Source organism: Thamnophis sirtalis, unplaced genomic scaffold (assembly GCF_051295495.1).
Source record: "Thamnophis sirtalis isolate CommonGarterSnake01/CBP01778 unplaced genomic scaffold, rThaSir2_p1.2 scaffold_3, whole genome shotgun sequence".
Lineage (NCBI taxonomy): Eukaryota > Metazoa > Chordata > Lepidosauria > Squamata > Natricidae > Thamnophis > Thamnophis sirtalis.
In genome coordinates, this window is record NW_028261383.1 from 33,641,942 (window position 1) to 33,662,699 (window position 20,758).

General features: G+C 43.2%; 3 protein-coding genes across 3 annotated transcripts; all 3 read left to right on the forward strand.

Annotated features, from left to right (window-relative positions):
- The first annotated feature begins 802 nt into the window (after positions 1–802).
- Positions 803–1,741, forward strand: LOC106550291 (olfactory receptor 2G3-like). The gene has a single exon (XM_014068174.2). The coding sequence runs from the start codon at positions 803–805 to the stop codon at positions 1,739–1,741; it is 939 nt and encodes a 312-aa protein (XP_013923649.2).
- Positions 1,742–10,032: 8,291 nt separating this feature from the next.
- Positions 10,033–10,977, forward strand: LOC106550289 (olfactory receptor 2G3-like). The gene has a single exon (XM_087708180.1). It carries the CDS (start codon positions 10,033–10,035, stop codon positions 10,975–10,977), a length of 945 nt encoding a protein of 314 aa, XP_087564306.1.
- A 4,872-nt stretch (positions 10,978–15,849) lies between these two features.
- LOC148047883 (olfactory receptor 2G3-like) lies at positions 15,850–16,794 on the forward strand. Its single transcript, XM_087708181.1, has one exon. The coding sequence runs from the start codon at positions 15,850–15,852 to the stop codon at positions 16,792–16,794; it is 945 nt and encodes a 314-aa protein (XP_087564307.1).
- Positions 16,795–20,758: the final 3,964 nt, after the last annotated feature.

The following is a 20,758-nucleotide window of genomic DNA, read 5'->3' on the forward strand; positions in this document are numbered from 1 at the left end:
GGAGAACAGCAGACATAAATACAATACTATCCTTAATTTTCATGGATGGAGGAGATTGTTTTCAAAGGAAGATCTAAATATTGTTATACTCCTTTACGCAGTTTGGAAATGTGCACAATCAGAATGATCATTTAAAGGAAAAACAGCATCTGCAAGAATCTTGCAAATTAGGTAGGGATGAGATAAACATTCTTTGTCTGTCTTCTTGTTGAAATTCTTAGGTTCACAAACTGGGCTACTGTGGTCTTATTTATATTTTAATTTTAAGGGCTTTTTAAAGGATAAGTTCCTTTAAGCCACTGATCTTATGATGAAGGAGATCCAGGCATAAGAACAATGACTTGGGGTGACAATTTGAGTTTCATCTTTCAAAATAGCCTTTAAATATAATCACCAAATTTTTTTTGACCCTATCCATTCTGGGACTGGAAAACTGTTTGATGTTTAGTATTTATATTGATTATTGTAGCAACTCTCAGGTATGACCTTATATTAGCTATCTTTTTGATAAAGAACAAGCAAGAAGCAAGAAAGTAAATGGAGTAAACTTTTTAGGCTCCAACCATACATTATAATTCCCTTATGGTTGTTAAAGCATGAGATGGTTGAGAAAGCAGTGCCAATGAATATGCACCTCCAATAATTTTCATAGAGTGCACTAATTAAATTTAATTCAGATTACTGGAGTCAAAATTCAAGCTCCCCTTCAAATATGGGAATCAATTGATCATGCTGGATCACTGTCAGTTGTTAGAACCAGATTCCTTTTGTGTGTCATTTCTTGTTCTAATGATTTTAGACAATGAACAAGGAAATCTCATGGGAAAACCAAAGCTACCAAGGAGAATTCATCCTGCTGGGGGTGGCTGACTGGCCACACTTGGAGATGTTGCTCTTTGCCCTTGTTCTTGTTTGCTACATGATGACCCTCCTGGGTAACACTACTATCATTGTTGTGTCAAGACTAGATCCAGGGCTCCATACCCCCATGTATTTCTTCCTCAGCAATCTTTCCTTCCTTGACATCTGCTTCACCACCAGCCTTGGGCCCCACATGCTGTTGAATTTCTGGAGAAAAAGCAAGACTATCACTTATGGTGGCTGTGTGGCTGAGCTCTACATCTCCCTTGCTCTGGGCTCCACAGAGTGTACTTTGTTAGCTGTCATGGCCTATGATCGCTACGCTGCCATCTGTCATCCACTGCGCTACACTTTGATTATGAGCCACTCTCTGTGTTTCATGATGGCTGCCGTCTCCTGGGTAAGTGGCTTCAGCGTCTCACTACTTCATACAGTGATGATTATTAAGCTTCCTCTGTGTGGACAGAATCGGATAGATCATTTCTTTTGTGAGCTCCCTGCCTTTCTTCAATTGGCTTGTGTTGACACTTCACTTAATGAGGTTGTAAAGTTTTCTACTAGTGTATTGTTCCTCCTAGTACCAGTTAGTCTCATCACAGTCTCTTATGGCTATATAGCTGCTGCAGTGCTGAGGATCCACTCAGCTGAGGGAAGGAAGAGGGCCTTCAACACTTGTTCCTCCCACTTGATGGTGGTCTGGCTCTTCTATGGCACAGCCATTTTCAATTATTTCCAGCCTCTGTCCATCTCCTCCCGTGATCGACGCAAGATGATTTCCCTTTTCTACACCTTTGTCACCACCATGCTTAACCCACTGATCTACACTCTGAGGAACAAAGAGGTGCATAAAGCTCTCCGCAGACTAATGAAGAAGAACTAAACCCATAGTTCGAAGCTGCATTTCAAGATTCAACAGAAATGTTCTTTATTTGTTATTCTTAAGGTACTTTTCATTGTGTTTTTTCTCTTTTTCATAATAAACATGTAACATATCTTGGTGACACACTAGTACACAAGGCTGTAAATTAAAGAATTTCCACACCCAAAACTGATGATCAGACCTTTTTTTCTCAAACATGATTAGCTTGCCCTGGCTAACACACATCTTGTGTCAACTCTGTCCCTTAATATGTCAGAGGTTTTGTTCCCCTGTGAAAAGGCTTCTTCTGAAGTTGTTACTGTTTTCTTTTGATGAGAATTTGAACTGATGCTATTATCCTGATTGCGACTTTTGCTAGGCTAAATCCTGTCAGCATTGTGAATTTTCCATTCTTTTTGGAGACTCCTAATTCCTGAACCTAAAAGAAGAATTTGGTCATGATTTCCTTTCCTTACAAGAATAGTTCCCAAACTTTCCCTTTATGCAGAACATCACATTATTATCATGAGTTTTTGAGGACTATAATGCAATCCAGAGTAAGCAATGCAGTATTTGGGGATTCCCTATATAGAAATGCCCTTCCATGATGTCTACAAGGCATAAACAGTTGATATTTCATTGATTTGAAGTAAAACATGTCTATGCTTGTTAGATCGGCGCGGAAGCAGCAGGCGAGAGGCGCGAGTGAGTTTCAGCACTTTTTATTGGCAAGGCAAAGTAATACACTCTGACGGCTAGAATGCCAGAGCTCGCTCTTTAATAGCAATAGCAATAGTTAGGCTTATATACCGCTTCATAGGGCTTTCAGCCCTCTCTAAGCGGTTTACAGAGTCAGCATATTGCCCCCAACAACAATCTGGGTCCTCATTTTACCCACCTCGGAAGGATGGAAGGCTGAGTCAACCTTGAGCCTGGTGGGATTTGAACAGCCAAACTGCTGAACTGCAGTGCTGCATTTTAACCACTGCGCCACCTCGGCTCTTAAGGAGCTCCGGCAGACCAGCCGGCCAATAACAGCAGTTTAAACTTCCTGCGGTTTGGATGACCAATCCACTGTGAACATGCAAATTTAACAACGTACGTTTGTACGTAACACCCCTCCCCTCCCAGAATGAACAGTGTCCAATCCCCTGCCTACGTATGTGACATAGTCCCTCAGGTAGGTGGGGCATGCTGGCTTCCTACTGGACCTGCACAGCTGACTTGTTCCTGGGACTTTATCCGATGCGGTCGGACCTGTTGCTCCTCTGGCTGCTTGGGAGGGAACCTTCTGGATCTCCTTGGCCCGCGAGTCGAGCTCTGGCTTGGTTCCCTCGGCCCCTGAGACTCCAACCTTCCGCTGGACATCTTCGACTCAAGATAAGTGGTCGCAGCTCGGGTTGGAATGCAATTCCCCCTTTTGGCCACTTGGTTGGGCCGGCTCCTGCTCATCTATTTCCTGGCCTGCGGTTGAGCACGCTCCTCAGGATGGAGACCTTGGTTGTTCAGGGGGTTGCTCTGAACTCACTGGTGTGGCCCAATCATCTTGGTTCCTTAGCTCAGTGTCCCCCAGGCAGTGTCTGAACTAGTCTATGTGCCTCCTCCAGATTCCTCCAGCTCCACTTGGTATGACTTCGGCCTGGTGATGGCCACAACCTGGCCTGCCAGCCAGGTTGGATACCCAGCATAGTTGTGGGCAAACACTCAGTCATTTATGCTGAATGCTCAGGTCAGCTGAGCCGAGTCCAGGGGGGTCTCAGGGAGGTAATCTGGGTGGTACCAGTCGAGCCTGGACTTCAGTCTTCTCCCCATCAACAGTTTGGCTAGGCTCTTGTTGGTGGTTGCGTGGGGGTGGTGTGTGATGTGTTGGGCAAGGAGGAACTGCCAGTTGCCGGGGCCCATCTGGGTGAGGGTCTCCTTGGTTAATCTCATCATCCGCTCGGCTTGTCCATTGCTCGCTGGGTTGAAGGCTGCGATGAGTACATGGTGGGTTTCTTGTTCTGTGAGGAATGCCTCCATGGTTTGGGCTGTTAGCTGCGGCCCATTGTCGGAGACTAGGATGTCGGGTAGGCTATGGGTGACAAAGAGTCATCGGAGGGCTCAGATGGTGGCTTCTGCTATGGTAGTTGGCATGATAATGACCTCCAGCCATTTGGAATAGGCATCCACAACGATCAGGAACATCTTCCCCTCCACTGGCCCCACGAAGTCGATATGTATGCATGACACGGGCCCTTGGCTGCCTCCCATTCCTGAGTGGATGCCCATGGCAGGGCTGGTCGCGTCTCCTGGCAGGGCCTGCAAGTGGTCATCTACTTGGCAATGTTCTTGTCCATATTGGGCCACCAGATGTAGCTCCGGGAAAGTGCCTTCATCCTCACTATTCATGGGTGTCCCACATGTAGGGCATCCATGGCTTGCCTCCGTAGCTTTTGGGGTATGATAACTCTCTCTCCCCACAGTAAGCAGCCCTTAATGGTAGATATGTAGTTTGGCTTCCTTACTTTGGTAGCTCTGGTACTCTTCCCCCAGCTTCTCCTGCGGCCACACCCTCAATACCCAGTTCAGAATTTTGCGCAGCTGTTTGTCTTTTTGTGTGTGCTTGGCAATGTCTCTGGCAGTGACCAGGCTGGCTGGGTCGATGTCAATCAGCAGCACTTGGGCGGTGGGGGCAGGGTCTTCCACAAATTCTGGCAATGGACATCGGCTGAGGGCGTCGGCGTGGCTGATGTCTTTCCCAGGTCGGTGGACCAGCTTGTAGTTGTAAGCTGTGAGAAAAACGGCCCATTTGGTCATTCTAGGTGACATGTAGGGAGGGGTTTGTTGGTCGCCAGTGAGGAGTTCCAGCAAGAGCTTATGGTCGGTGACAAGTTCAACACGCCTTCCATACACATACTCGTGGAATCGCTTGATCCCTGCTACGGTGGCCAAGGCTTCCTTATAGATTTGGCTTTAGTTCCACTCAGCTGGGGACAAGGTCTTGGAGTAGTAGGTATTGGGTCTTCCGAACCATCTGGCAGGTGGTGGCTGAGGACGGCACCGACTTTGGAGGGGGAGGTGACACAGGTGATCAGGACTGGCAATGTGTGTTTGAACTGAATGTCTGTGGATAGGAGTTCTTTTACTGCCACAAAAGCTCGGGCTTCCTTCTGTCCCCAGGTCCACAGTGTCGTCTTCCCCAGGAGTTTGTGGAGCGGCTCAGCAATGGTGGCCTTCTGTTGTAAAAAAATACTATGAAAGTTCAACAGTCCCAAGAAGGCTTGCAGTTCTGTCTTGTTTTTCGGTGTGGGAGCATTCTTTATCGCTTTCACCTTGCTATTGGTGGGGTGGATGCCCGACCCATATATTAAGTAGCCTAGAAATTCTACCTGCCTTACACCGATTTTGCATTTGTGTGGGTTTACTTTGAGTCCCTTTTCCTGGAACCTCCCTAATGTCTCGCGCATGCATTCCATCAATTGGTCTATGAATTCCCCCAAGATGAATACGTCATTGAAGTATGGCACCACCCCCGGGATCCCTTACAACAGCCGCTCCATTAGGCATTGAAAAAGTCCTGGGACTACACTGACCCCAAACTGCAGCCTAGTACATTTGAAAGCCCCCCTATGGGTCAGTATTGTCTGTGCTTCAGTGGTGGCTTCATCCACCAGCAAAAGCTGGTATGCTTGGGCCAGATCCAGTTTGGCGAATACTTTCCCGCTTCCTAGGAAATGCAACAGATGTTGCACCACTGGCCTCAGATACGCACTTTGCTGGAGGCCTTTATTCAGTATGCACTTGTAATCCGCACAGAGGCAGACGGAACTATCTGGCTTCACGGAGGTGACTATGGGAGTCTCCCATGCCGCGTGGTCGGTTGGCACTAGGATTCCCTGAGCGATTAGCTTGTCTAGTTGCTCATCCACCTTGGGACATAGAGCAAATGGGGTTTGAGCCTGATGGAGGTTACATGGGGGTCTATGTTAAATGAAATGGGTTTCTCCGTATATTTACCTAGGCCCCTGTCAAAAACATCCGTGAATTCCGCCAGTAGCCGATCCAGATCATAGTTTGTTATTCGGTGTAAGCCGGTGATGTCTAGTCTAAGGGACTTGAACCATTCCACTCCTAGCAGGGATGATTGGTTGCTGGTGATGACCGTGAGGGGTAGGCGGCCCCAGAACTTGTGGAACACCACTGTGATCTCCATTCTGCCCAGTACCTGAATCCAGTTCCCCTGGTAGTCATTCAGTTGGATTTTGGTGGCTTGAGGAGCTCCCTGGTGGCGGCGGGGTTTAATTTCTTGATTCTTTGCCAGGACACAATGGTGAAGTATGACCCTGTGTCCAGCTCCATTTTGCAGGGGCCCTCTTCGATGGGGATGGTGGCATGGTATTTCTCCCCCTCATAGGCATTTGAGTGCCCTACTGTGGTGTGGTTTTATCTCCCTGGAGGCTTGGAAGTGATCCTCTCTCCATCTACTCCACTGTTGACTGGCTCTCGGGTTGTTTGGTCTTCCTGGTGGTGCCGTGGGCTTAGACTGGAACAGGGTGGGGTGGGATGCTCTGCAGGCCTCAGTGATGTGGCCCTTCTTCTGGCATCAGCGGCAAGTTGCGTCCCGGAAACGGCAAGCCGCCTTTGTGTGGAACCCCATGCAGCCTGGACCACAGGGCTGCCTACCTTCCATGTCCTTGGGATTCTGCTGCCTCTCCAGGTACAAATGGTGGATAGCGTCAGCATCGTCCCACTATTCCTCATAGTTCCAGACTTCTGTTGACCAGTCGGGCTCCCTCTATGTGTGGTGCACCCGCTGGTCTTTCTTACGTTCGCCGCCAAGTTGTCTGATGGTTCCTCAGCTCTAGCATCTTTGACCACGTCCTTAAATGAGACCCCTCTCCTGATTAGCAGTTTCTTTTGTAGGGAGAGGTCTCTCATGCCCAAGATTATTCGGTCTTTCATCATGTCATCTGGGTTTATGAATTTGCACCTTGTGGCGAGTTCTCTGAGACTGGCAACGAAATTGTTAACTGTCTCTCCCTCCCATTGGCGCCAGTGGTAGAACTCATTTTGGCTCACAGCAGATGGCACATAGTGGGTGTGTTTCAGGGTCGTCCATGTGAAGGTCTCCACATCTGCTGGGGCAATCAGTGTCTGTGCCATCTTGTAGATCTTGGTACCACACTACATGAGGAACAACGCTCGCTTCCTGTTGTCTGGCCAGTCCTGGTAGTCGTTAGCTTCCAGGAACATTCTGAATAGTCCCATGTTTGTGTGTCAGTCCTCCATTTGTGGGTCGAAGATTACTGGTGCTGGGGATGCTTGAGATGCCATCTCGCATTGGTGATTCAGGGTCTTTGTCCTTGTTGCAAAATGGCTGTGTGATCCACAAGGGGGTTCTCAGGTCCCTTTGTCCTTCATTGCCAGTGTTAGATTGGCGCGGAACTAGCAGGCAAGAGGTGCAAGTGAGTTTCAGCACTTTTTATTGGCAAAGCAAGGTAATACGCTCTGCCAGCTAGGCTGCCGTAGCTCGCACTTTAAGGAGCTCCAGCAGATCAGTCGGCCAATGTCAGCGGTTTATACTTCCCATGGTTTGGGTGACCAATCCACGGTGAGCCTACAAATTTAACAACATACGTCTGTATGTAACAATGCTGTTTGCCATTAGAAAAATCAAATTGGAAATGTTTTGAATTTACATCTGTTGGTTATAACAATTAATGAAATATGTTTTTGAAATGCAAAAAAAATATAGACTGAAATAAGCAACTAATGAAAAAAGTGAAAGCAACAATAAATGCTCAGGAGACTAATATATCTTTGTCTGGAATTAAAAAGCAAAAAAACGAAGAGAGCACTAGCTATAGTTCCTTGGAGAGAGCATCCAAATGTATGGAGCTACCAACAAGAAGCCCCCCTTTGTAGGCAGTGATATGGAAAGGAAGTTGTTCATGTCAAGAAATACACATAGATAAATTGAATGTGGTGCGAAGGGAGAATGTCAGGATTGTCTTGGGTACAACAAATGACACAACCAACCTGGACTGAAAATGAATTGAGTGATCAGTATTGGTCCACCTCTCTATAGAGAACAATAGGAACTGCTACGCACACACACACACACACACACACACACATTGAACATGGGTGCTGAAGACCTCCAGAATTAAAATTTTAGGATCCCTCAATGCCAAATCTGAAATCTCTTTCATCAGATGAAATAAGAAAGCAGCACACACTTAGTGAGTTGCCTACTATTTCTTGGCAACGCTAAATATACAGTCACTCCGTGGTGACACCTCAATGGAGAGAGAAAGTGTTTTTTGCGATGCTGCCAACATTTGAAATAGAATTTGTGGTAGAGGAATGCAGACTGCATGGAAAGTCCATGGAGGAAATGTAGGTGCCCCGATCCCCTTGTAGTTGGTCTGGATTGGGTGTGGTGGCCAAAGATGTTCCAGAAGTTCTGTCTAGAATTTCATGTGGGTGTGTGCATACAGCATTCATTAAAAACAGAAGCAAACCATTGAAATGTGTGTGTTTGTGTGTGTCTGTGTGTATGTTGCCCACCACGTTGACCTGAACAGAAATGTGTTCTATTGTAACTTCTTTCAATAGCAAAAACAATTTCTGACACAACTTGTGATTTGCTGATCCAACCCTTTTGAACATCTCTTCCTCCCATTCCTGTATCTCCCGTAACTTTTCTGACCCCCCTCTATCCTTCCCGGGTGAGTCTTTGGAAATGGTTTCAAGGGCTTTGCTGTACTCTGGAGGGAGGTATTTTCCTCACCACTAATTGTTCATCTTGAGTCTTCGTGCCCTGGGAATCTATGATGACTTTATTCTATAGTAATGTTCACCAACAGATAAGAAATTGGCAAGGATTTCTCCTCCTTCTCACTCTCCTTGAAAAGGTCTATAAAATCTACTATGCTGCTTCATTCCTTGCCTTCTCATGTTGCTTATTGTGCGTGTCTGTGTGACATATATCAATATTCTGGAGCACTGCGGACTTGGAAGAGCCAAGATGTCAAACTGAACACTCCGAATGTTCAACGGCACAGTTTCTGCTTCCTTCTTATTACTGTCCCTCCATTATAATTTTTCTCCCTTTTTCTTTAAACAGAAAGATGCATTAATCTTTGCTTTTAACTTTCTTTCTTTACAAGATCAAGTGAAAAATAGTCCTGAAATTATTTCTGCAATGTTATTTCCCTTCCTTCTGTGGGACTCTGTGGACTATTCAGACTGACCATTTTCATGTTGCTCATTGCCTCAACCTTCCTTTTTATAGATTTCTTTCTTCCTCGTATGCTGTCATCAGCTTGCATCCAATTTCATGGGGGTCTCTCTTTCTGTTCTCTTTTTAGAAGATTTCAAGTCACCAGTAATTGGTCTTGTACTGTCCCCATGTTTCAGCCAAACTTCTAGTCTCTGGAATAGAAATGGCCATTCTGAGATGCTCCAAGTGAGGAGTATTTTGGCCTGAAAAAGTGTAATCTGCTCTTTGAATAGAGGCTGGTTCTTCCTATGTAGTAGAAAAAGAGTCACAGAGATTCTTACTTCAAATCATACGTCCATCCAAGGCCCTCCAAGCAATACATGAGGATGAGCCAAGAGGTAGTAACATTTCTCTTACCCAGACACAGGTGAGGTTGGTGAGTGGAGTGTTTTGTAGTTTCTTATGTAATATACATGTATATAGAAGTTAACAGAAAGAGATTACATGTTCTCTCCCTCTCTCTCTCTGCCCCCTCTCTATTTCTATCCTATCTATTTAATCTTCTATCTATGATGAGTACTCCTTTTTTTAAAATTACGAGGTATAGAATTTCTTCATTTTATAATATTTGAATAATTTCTAAAAATGAGTGAATATTGACAATAAAATATAAACTTAGCCTTTTGTTGATTACAGCTGTCTTCACCAAATGTGAGCTGAAGCTATAATAAATGTCTTAGTTCTTCTTTTCAATGTATGAAAAGGGAAAGCAGAGCACCTACATGATCCTACCAGAAGAGTTAGACCAGTTATCCAAAAACTTTCAGATAAAGAGTGCACAATTGGGAAATTTGTAAACTGTCTACCGTGTAGTGGAGATGGGCAGCATAAAAATTTAATAAATAAATAAAACTAATTAATAAATAAAGTAGATCAGGTAAATCTCTAACTTGCCATCTGTACACAATTACTCTCTTCTGGTTATTAAGACATGAGACGGTGAGAATGCCTTGCCAAAGATTGTGCACGTCATCTGGATTCTGGATTCTTCTCTGTTCTGTACTGAATTTCTTTTTTATGTCATTACTTCTTCTAATGTGTATAGACAATGAACAGGGAAACCTCATGGGAAACCAGTAACCAAAGCAACCAAGGAGAATTCATCTTGCTGGGGGTGGCTGACCAGCCACGCTTGGAGAAGTTGCTCTTTGCTCTTGTTCTTGTCTGCTACATGATGACCCTTCTGGGCAACATAACCATCATTGTGGTGTCAAGATTAGATCCAGGGCTCCATACTCCCATGTATTTCTTCCTCATCAATCTTTCCCTCATTGATATCTGCTTTACCACCAGTCTTGGTCCCCACATGCTGGTGAATTTCTGGAGAAAAAGCAAGACTATCACTTATGGTGGCTGTGTGGCTGAATTGTACAATTCTCTTGCTCTGGGCTCCACAGAGTGTACTTTGTTAGCTGTCATGGCCTATGATCGCTATGCTGCCATCTGTCATCCACTGCGCTACACTTTGATTATGAGCCACTCTCTATGTTTCATGATGGCTGCCGTCTCCTGGGTAAGTGGCTTGAGTGTCTCACTACTTCATACAGTGATGACTCTTAAGCTTCCTCTGTGTGGACAGAATCGGATAGATCATTTCTTTTGTGAGCTCCCTGCCTTTCTTCAATTGGCTTGTGTTGACACTTCACTTAATGAGGTTGTGATGTTTTCTACTAGTGTATTGTTCCTTCCAATTCCAGTTAGTCTCATCATGGTCTCTTATGGCTATATAGCTGCTGCGGTGCTGAGGATCCACTCAGCTGAGGGAAGGAAGAGGGCCTTCAACACTTGTTCCTCCCACTTGATGGTGGTCTGGCTCTTCTATGGCACAGCCATTTTCAATTATTTCCAGCCTCTGTCCATCTCCTCCCGTGATCGACGCAAGATGATTTCCCTTTTCTACACCTTTGTCACCCCCATGCTTAACCCACTGATCTACACTCTGAGGAACAAAGAGGTGCATAAAGCTCTCCACAGACTAATCAAGAAGAAATAAACCCATGATTCAAAGCTGTATTTCAAGATTCCACAGGAATGGTCTTTATTTTTGTAGTACTTTTGATTGTACCTTCCTTTCTTTTCTCTCTTTTTTCATAATAAATATGCCATTTATCTTGATACCACACCACTACCCAAAACTAATGTATTAAAAGTATACAAACCCCTAAACCCAACCATAGGAAGTCACTTTCTGAAATGTGTTTAGCCTGTTGTGGATAATATACTTCATCTTCTTTCAACTCTGTCCCTTGATATTCCCTCATGAAAAAGGCATCTTCTGAAGTCCTTGAAATTTTCTTTTAATGAATTTTTTTACTGAGGTTGTTACTCCACCCTAGCAAATATAGAATAGAATATATATTTTTTATTAGCCAAGTGTGACTGAACAAACAAGGAATTTGTTTTTGGTGCATATGCTCTCAATGTACATAAGCAGAATAAAATACATTCATCAAAAATAAGAAGATACAGCACTTAGTGATAGTCAAGGTTACTAATAAGCTATCACATTGAATTTCACATTAATTCTATCTACATTGTCGCTTTGCTAAGCCAAATCCTGTCTGCATTTCTCTCCTCCTTGGACACTATAAATTCCTGAACTAAGAAGAAGCTTGATTATGATTTTCTTCCCTTATGAGACCGGTTCCCAAACTTTCCCTTTATGGAGACCCTGAGATTGTCATAATCGGTTTTTGAGGACTATAATATAATCTAATATAATCCAGAGTCTGCAATGGCCTCTTGAGGAATTCTATATATTGTATATAATGGCTCTTCCATGGTATCTACAGGACCCAAAAATTAAACAATTGACATGTAATTTATTTGATATGAACTATGCTTCTTGCATTAGAAAATAAAAATAGAAATGCTTTGAAATGACGTGCATTGCTTGTAACAATTATCAATAAAACACAGAATGAAATAACACTGGATAATAGTTTCTGTTTTTTTTAATGTAATGCAACTCTCTTGCATGGCTGTCCCATTCACAAATGTAACAAAAATGCTAGCTGTGTCCCAAGGAGCAGAAACATCATTTTTAGATCTTCACAGATATTCTAGTTTTACATGGTGTACTGGATGCACTTCAAGAAAAGTTCCATGTTTTCATATGTTTCTGCCATGTGAGCGGCATAGCCAACAGCTATGGAAGGCTGTATATTGCCATTGTGTAAAAACAGAAGATTTATATAAAATGGTACATGATAGGTTAAATTACAGATTATTTGCATAGTTACCAGCCAAAAATCAATAAGAATCAACCCAAAGTGTTCGGGAAATAAAATCTTTGTGGCCCACTGTAAGCAATCTATCAAAATAGTGAACGTAGCAATAAAAGGTAAAGAATCATAGCAAAATTAGCATACTATTAAAATGATCAGGAAAACAATATATCTTTGTCTGGCATCAAAAGACAATGAAGACAACACTAATTATAGTTCCCTGGAGGGAGCACCCCAAATTTATGGGACTACTGATGAGATTTACCGGTTCTCCGAACTACTCAAAATTTCCGCTACCGGTTCTCCAGAACTGATCAAAACCTGCTGAATACCACTTTGTGTTTTTTGAAAAGTCTATGGAGAGGATATATGTGTCCTGATTCACTCCTGGTTGATTTCAACTTGGGCATGGTGGCCAAAGACATTCTTGAAGCAATATCCAGAATTGCATGTAGTTTGTGTTTCTGTACAGTATTAATAAAACACAAAGAAACAATTGAAGTGCATGTGTGTAACCCATCACCCTTAACCTAGCATCCTGTGCAAAAAATCTGTTCCATCATACAGTTCCTGCAGTAGGAAATCCAATTTTTGACACATTTGAAATGTACCATTTTGTTTGCTGATCTGGTCATCCCACTCCAGGGGTGGGTTTCTCACCCCGTTCCAACCGGTTCGGTTGGAACGAGGCCGGCGGCGTCCTCGCGCACGCGTGCGGCATCCTCGCGCACACACGCGGCGCGTGCATGCACGCATGCAGCGCATGCATGCGTACTAGCGTCTGCGCGATGCTCCAGCAACTCCTGAAGGATCGCGCAGGCGCTGTATGCATTCTGCGCATGCGTGGAAGCGCAGAATTCGTAAAAACCGGGTAAGGAGCGGGCGCGGGTATGCGGGCGCGCGGGGGCGCGGGGGGGGCTTCGCCGTTCCCGGAAGTTACTTACTTCCGGGTTCGGCGACCAACCGGATCGCAGGGACCGGTGCGAACCGGTTGAAACCCACCCCTGTCCCACTCCTACATTTTGCTCTTGTCACTGATCCTCTCTATCCTTCCTGGGCAAACCTTTGCACATGGTTTCAAGGGCTTTGCTGGACTCTGGAGGGAAGGGTCTAGTTTGCTGCTAATTGTTCATCTTGAGTCCTAGTACCCTGGGAATCTATGACAACTTTACTGTGTAGCAGCTTTTACTAAATAGTAAGAAATAGACAGGAACAGGCATTTTTCCTCTTCCTCTTCCACCCTGAAAATGTCTATAAAACCTACTATGCTGCTTCATTCCTTGTCTTCTTAGGTTGATTATTGTCTCTGTCTGTGTGATATATGTCAATATTCTGGAGCACCGCTGACCTGGAAGAGCCAAGATGCCAGGTTGAGCCCTTCAAATGTTCAACTACACCGCTTCTGCTTCTTTCTTATTACTGTCTTTCCTCTGCAATTTCCCTATCTTTTTCTTTTAAACAGAAAAATGCATCAATCTTTGCTTTTAGCTTTCTTTCTTTATAAGCTCAAGTGAAAAATAGTCTTGAAATTATTGCTGCACTGTTGTCTCCAATTGCTTAAGATGGAACCCTGTGGAACTCTATAGAATTGTCAGTCAGACTATTTTCTTGCTGCTCATTGCCTCAACTTTCATTCCTGTCAATCATCTTCCTTCCTTCCTTCCTTCCTTCCTCCCTCCCTCCCTCCCTCCCTTCCTCCCTCCCTCCCGTCCTCCCTCCTTCCTTCGACTCTGTTCCTGTATTTTTCTTCCTATCTACTTTCCTGGGTGTTTCTGTTCTTTTTTTCAGGAGGTTTGCTCTCCCCGCCAATCTGTTTGCTCCACTTTTCATTCCAGCCTCTAATCTCTAGAATACAAAGGTCCATTCATGGATTCTCCTGTGACAAGCATTTTGGCCTGAAATGTTTCATCTGCTCCTTGAATAGCGGCTGGTTCTTCCTATGTAGTAGAAAAAGAGTCACAATTAGAGATTCTTACCTGAGATCATATAAGCATCCAACTCATGAGGATGAGCCAAGAGGCAGCAACATTTCTCTTACACAGACACAGGTGAGATTGGGGAGTGGAGAGTTTGGGGGTTATAGTTTACATAATATATAAGTAACATGATCATATTATATGTTCTCTCTCTCTCTCTCTCTCTCTCTCTCTCTCTCTCTCTCTCTCTCTCTCTCTCTCTCTCTCTCTCTCTCTCTCTCTCCATCTGTTTTCATCATCATCATCATCTATCTCTATGAGTACTGCTTTTTCTAAATTATGAAGGCATACAGTTTGTTCCTTTTAGAAATCTTTTGAATACAAATGAGTTAATGTTGATCATGAAATATGCTCTAATCTAGGTTTTCATTTATTACAGCTGAATTCACCAAAGGTAAGCTAAAGCTATAATAAATCTCTTACTTCTTCTGAGGCTTAATCTCTACTAGACACCTTTCCAAATTGTCAGCATGATTTTTGAACCTGTCTATGTATTGCAAAAAATCACTTTTTAATGGACGTATTTCTTTACAAATACTGACATTAATTCTGCAATTTACAGTTCCCAACTTAAAGGCAACAAACCTAAACTAGACTAGAAGACCTCCAAGGTCCTTTCCATCCCTCTGATTCTATGTTCTATGTTCTAAACAATAAAACCCACAAACTATGATGCAGTTTCTACTTATGCATAGATACATATACACGCAGAGTCCAATATACAAATATCAATTTTACATGGCAATGTGTATGTGTATAGGATATACATATACATATACACAAACATACACATACATATGTCAGATTTTTCGGAGTATAAGACGCACAAATTTCCCCCAAAAAAGAGCATGAAAATCTGGGTGCGTCTTATACTCCAAATGTAGTCCCACCCACCCACTCCGTGCATTGCATTTTTGTGTGGTTCCAGGCGGCAGAGATCCTCACTTCCACATGGAGCCTGATTCCCGAAGCAGCCCGGGGAATTACGTTCAAAGCCTTTTCAATGAAAGCATTTTTGGGCTATAGCGCCATGATTCCCTCCCTGATTCCAAAAAGGGCGTGTGCAGAGGCCAAAACAATGCATTGTGCTTGAGGTGGCAGCTGGTTCCAGCATACGCTGCAACCTGAAAATGCTTTCCTTCCCAGTTCCCTGGTGCACTTCACAGAACCGCGCACCATCCTCCTCCTCTGCAGACTTGGCTTCTCTTTTCTCCTGGCCAGCACCCTCGGCTGGGGGAGGCGGGGAGAAAAGCAAGAGGGCAGCACGGTCAGATGACTGCGCAGGAGCCAGATGTGGACACAGGGCAGGCAGATCAGAGGCAACTGGCCGATTACTGGTTGGACCAGTTATACAAAAAGGAAATTGCCTTATTTTATCAATCTTTTAGATAAAGAGTGCACAATTGGGAAATTTGTAAGCTCTCTACCTTGTAGTGGAGATGGGCAGCATAAAAAAATAATTAATTAATAAAACTAATTAATAAACAAAGTAGACCATGTAAATCTCTAACTTGCCATCTCTACACAATTACTCCCTTCTGGTTATTAAGGCATGAGACGGTGAGAATGCCATGCCAGAGGTTGTGCCCCTCCAAACATTTTCATCTAGATTCTGGATTCTTCTCTGTTCTGTACTGAATTTCTTTTTTATGTCTATAGACAATGAACAGGGAAACCTCGTGGAAAACCAGTAACCAAAGCAACCAAGGAGAATTCATTCTGCTGGGGGTGGCTGACCGGCCACGCTTGGAGATGTTGCTCTTTGCCCTTGTTCTTGTCTGCTACATGATGACCCTTCTGGGCAACACTACTATCATTGTGGTATCAAGATTAGATCCAGGGCTTCATACTCCCATGTATTTCTTCCTCAGCAATCTTTCCCTCATTGACATCTGCTTTACCACCAGCCTTGGGCCCCACATGCTGGTGAATTTCTGGAGAAAAAGCAAGACTATCACTTATGGTGGCTGTGTGGCTGAATTGTACAATTCTGTTGCTCTGGGCTCCACAGAGTCGACTTTATTAGCTGTCATGGCCTATGATCGCTACGCTGCCATCTGTCATCCACTGCGCTACACTTTGATTATGAGCCAGTCTCTGTGTTTCACGATGGCTGCCGTCTCCTGGGTAAGTGGCTTGAGTGTCTCACTACTTCATACAGTGATGACTCTTAAGCTTCCTCTGTGTGGACAGAATCGGATAGATCATTTCTTTTGTGAGCTCCCTGCCTTTCTTCAATTGGCTTGTGTTGACACTTCACTTAATGAGGTTGTAATGTTTTCTACTAGTGTATTGTTCCTTCCAATTCCAGTTAGTCTCATCATGGTCTCTTATGGCTATATAGCTGCTGCGGTGCTAAGGATCCACTCAGCTGAGGGAAGGAAGAGAGCCCTCAACACTTGTTCCTCCCACTTGATGGTGGTCTGGCTCTTCTATGGCACAGCCATTTTCAATTATTTCCAGCCTCTGTCCATCTCCTCCCGTGATCGACGCAAGATGATTTCCCTTTTCTACACCTTTGTCACCACCATGCTTAACCCACTGATCTACACTCTGAGGAACAAAGAAGTGCATAAAGCTTTCCGCAGACTAATCAAGAAGAAATAAACCCATGATTCAAAGCTGTATTTCAAGATTCCACAGGAATGGTCTTTGTTGTTGTTGTTGTTGTTGTTGTTGTTTTGTAGTACTTTTGATTGTACCTTCCTTTCTTTTCTCTCTTTTTTCATAATAAATGTGCAATTTATCTTGATACCACACCACTACCCAAAACAAATGAATTAAAAGTATACAAACCCCTAAACCCAACCATAGGAAGTCACTTTCTGAAATGTGTTTAGCCTGTTGTGGATAATATACTTCATCTTCCTTCAACTCTGTCCCTTGATATTCCCTCATGAAAAAGGCATCTTCTGAAGTTCTTGAAATTTTCTTTTAATGAGAATATGAACTGTTATTACTCCACCCTAGCAAATATAGAATACAATAGAATTCTTTGTTGGCCAAGTATGATTGGACTGTCTGATGTATACGCTCTCAGTGTACATAAGGAGAATAAAATACATTCATCAAAAATAAAAAGATTCAATACTTAGTGATAGTCAAGGTTATTAATAAGCTGAACTAAGAAGAAGAATTTGCTTATGATTTTCTTCCCTTATGAAACCAGTTCCCAAGCTTTCCCTTTTTGTAGACTCTGAGATTGTCATAATCAGTTTTTGAAGACTATAATATAATCTAATATAATCCAGAGTCAGCAATGGCCTTTTGGGGATATGTATGTATGTATGTATGTGTGTGTGTATGTATGTATCCATGGTGTCAGTAGGATCCCAAAAGTAAACAGTTGACATGTAATTTATTTGATATGAACTATGCTTCTTGCATTAGAAAATAAAATTAGAAGTGCTTTGAAATTACGTCCATTGCTTGTAACAATTATCAATAAAATACAGAATGAAATAACACTGGATAATAGTTTTTGTTTTTTTAATGTAATGCAACTCTCTTGCATGGCTGTTCCATTCACAAATGTAACAAAAATACTAGGTACATGAGTTGTGTTCCAAGAAGCAGAACCATCATTTTTAGATCTTCACAGATATTCTAGTTTTACCTGGTGTACTGGATGCCCTTCAAGAAAAGTTCCATATTTTCATATGTTTCTGCCAAGTGAGCGTCACAGCCAACAGCTATGGAAAGCTGTCCATTGCCATTGTGTAAAAACAGAAGATTTATATAAAATGGTACATGATAGGTTAAATTACAGATTATTTGCATGATTAGCAGCCAAAAATCAATAAGAAACAACCCAAAGTATTCAGGAAATAAGATCTTTGTGCCCACTGTAAGCAATCAATCAAAATAGTGAAAGTGGCAATAAAAGATAAAGAATCATAGCAAAATTAACATGCTATTAAAATGATCAGGAGAATAATATATCTTTGTCCGGCATCAAAAGACAATGAAGACAACACTAATTATAGTTCACTGGAAAAAGCATCCCAAATTTATGGGACTACTGATGAGAAGGCCTGTGTGTAGATATTCCTATGGAAATGTGAATTGGTTACATCAAGAGACACATATTGATAAATTGAATGTGGCGCAGATGGAGAATGTCAGAAATGTGTGTGGTGCAAGAATGAATAATGTCCATCTGTGCTGAATATTGAGTGACCAGGATAAAAGAAGACACTGAGGTAGTTTGTTTGGAAGACACTGAGGTAGTTTGTTTGGTAGGTAGTTTGGTACTCTGACACAGAGAGTGTCAGAGTTCCAAAGGATGCCCTAATTAATTTATGAGCCTCGAGCCAAGTTTCAAAGGAAATTCAGTGATTTATTAGGAGTAACATATCAGCACATTCCTGAGTGGAGTTAGCTCTTCCCCACATGATTTACGGCCCAACCATGATTCTGTTTCCCCCCTCTCCTCCCAGGGTGTGTCATAAATCACATTCTCCAATGGAGCATTTTTGTGGGCTGTAAAAACCACGCCTCTCCAGTTGGCTATGGTAACCTGGGATACAATCTGGAGAAAGGTATGCTTCTGGTCGTGGCAGCTTCCCCCTCCTGCCTATGGCAACTCAAGAGCAGGAATGCTTTACAGTTGACAGAGAGTGTTAGGAATATAATCTAATGATTGGGTTGGCAATATATAAATCATGTAACAACGCTATACCTCTTTCTTTAAATCATGCTGTAAATGTGATTGGTTGCTGTTTCCTCAATCAGCCATAAGATGGAGCCAGAATCACTGTTAGATGCTGTTCTGATCTGAGTGTTTTGGAAGCTGACTGTTAGAAGTGCCGTATAGTGATCAGCATGAGCTATTGTAAGTTTCACAACTGCTAACAAACTTTGTGTACCAGACTGTTTGTAGGATTATGGACTATGTTATTTGGATTATCCCTTAACTGAAAGACGTTGCTGACTGTCTGTCTTAACCGTGTATGACTTGGACTGTTTGATGGACTCTGATACCTCTATTTCCACGAAAGTAAAAGCCTATTTAAACTGCAGTGTCTCTGTATGCTGGTTTGTGTGTTCTCCAAAACTACTCTCACAATGCTTCTCTGAACGCACTCGCTCTCCCAACGGGGAGCTTACCTAACAGAGTATATTAAAAATAATTGCAAAAAACAAATATAGAAATGAGTAGTGAATGGCTGGAGAGAAAGGGAAGACTAAGAAGGCCTTGTATGGATGAAGCTGAAGAGATACCATGAGTTTGGGGCCAAAATAAGTTGAGATATAGTCACTGCAACTACAGCAGCCCGAAATCCCTAAAAACACTTACCAAGGAAGTCCCTCTAGGAGCGCTGAAGTCTTTCAGAATAATGTATTCGGAGTCCTCAATGCCAAATCTGGGACCACTTTGCGCAGATGAAGCAGGAAAGCTTCTGGGCAATGGGTGGTTTGCCTAGCATATATTGACAATGCTAAAGATGCAGTTGTTCCTTACTGCCCCCTCAATGGAGGTAGAAAGAGAGAAAACACTGCTGAGTAGCAGGGTGGAAGGATATAGGCTCTCTGGGTTCACTTCAGTGGTGGGATTCAACATTTTTTACTACCGGTTCTGTGGGGGTGGCTCCGTGGGTATGGTATGGCTTTGTGGGGGTGGCTTTGTGGGAGTGGCGGGAGAAGGATACTGTAAAATCTCCGTTCCCTCCCCACTCCAGGGGAAAGTTACTACAAAATCCCCATTCCCTCCCAATCAGCTGTTGTTGTTGTTGTTGTTGTTGTTGTTGTTTTTGCAATGCTTCCAACATTTGGTATATGATTTGTGACAAAAGAATGTAGACTAGATGGAAAGTCCATGCAGAGGACATAGGTTCCTCAGTCCCCTTCTATTGGGCCTAAATTGGATATGGTGGCCAAAGACATTCTAGACGTTTTGTCCATAATTGTGTGTAGATGTGTGTGTACAACTTTAATTTAACAGAGAGAGAGGGGGGGGCAAACAATTAAACTGCATGTGTGTTTCTTGCCTACAACCTTTAACCTGACTTGGCATCTTGTGCTGCAAAGATTGCACAAAAATTAATTCCATCATACAGTTCCAGCAATAGCAAATACAATTTCATGACACTATTTGAAAGTTACTGCTCTGTTTGTTGATCCAAACTTTTGCACATCACTTCCTCCCACTCCTGCATCTTTTCTCCTGTCACTTTTCTGACTTCCCCCTTTCCTTCCCGGGTGAGCCTTGGCAAATGGTTTCAAGGGCTTTGCTGAACTCTAGAGAGAAGTGTCTTGCTTGCTGCTAATTGTTCATCTTGAGTCCTGGTGCCATGAGGCTCTGTGGCAATTTTTCTACAGAGTAACATAGCAATTTTCCGTAACTGGTCCTCCCTTTCTTCTTCCACTCCCAGAAAACACCTACAAAGTCTACCATTCTGCTTTCTCAGATTGATTATCCTGTGCCTGTAGGATATCAAATTTTCTGGAGCACCGACGACCAGGAACAGCCACGATGCTGGACTGAATAAGGTGGGCTGACGTCCAGAATTTTGATGGAAATGTCGCTTTCTGCCTTTCTCATCTCCTTTGATGTTGCCTATTCAACACT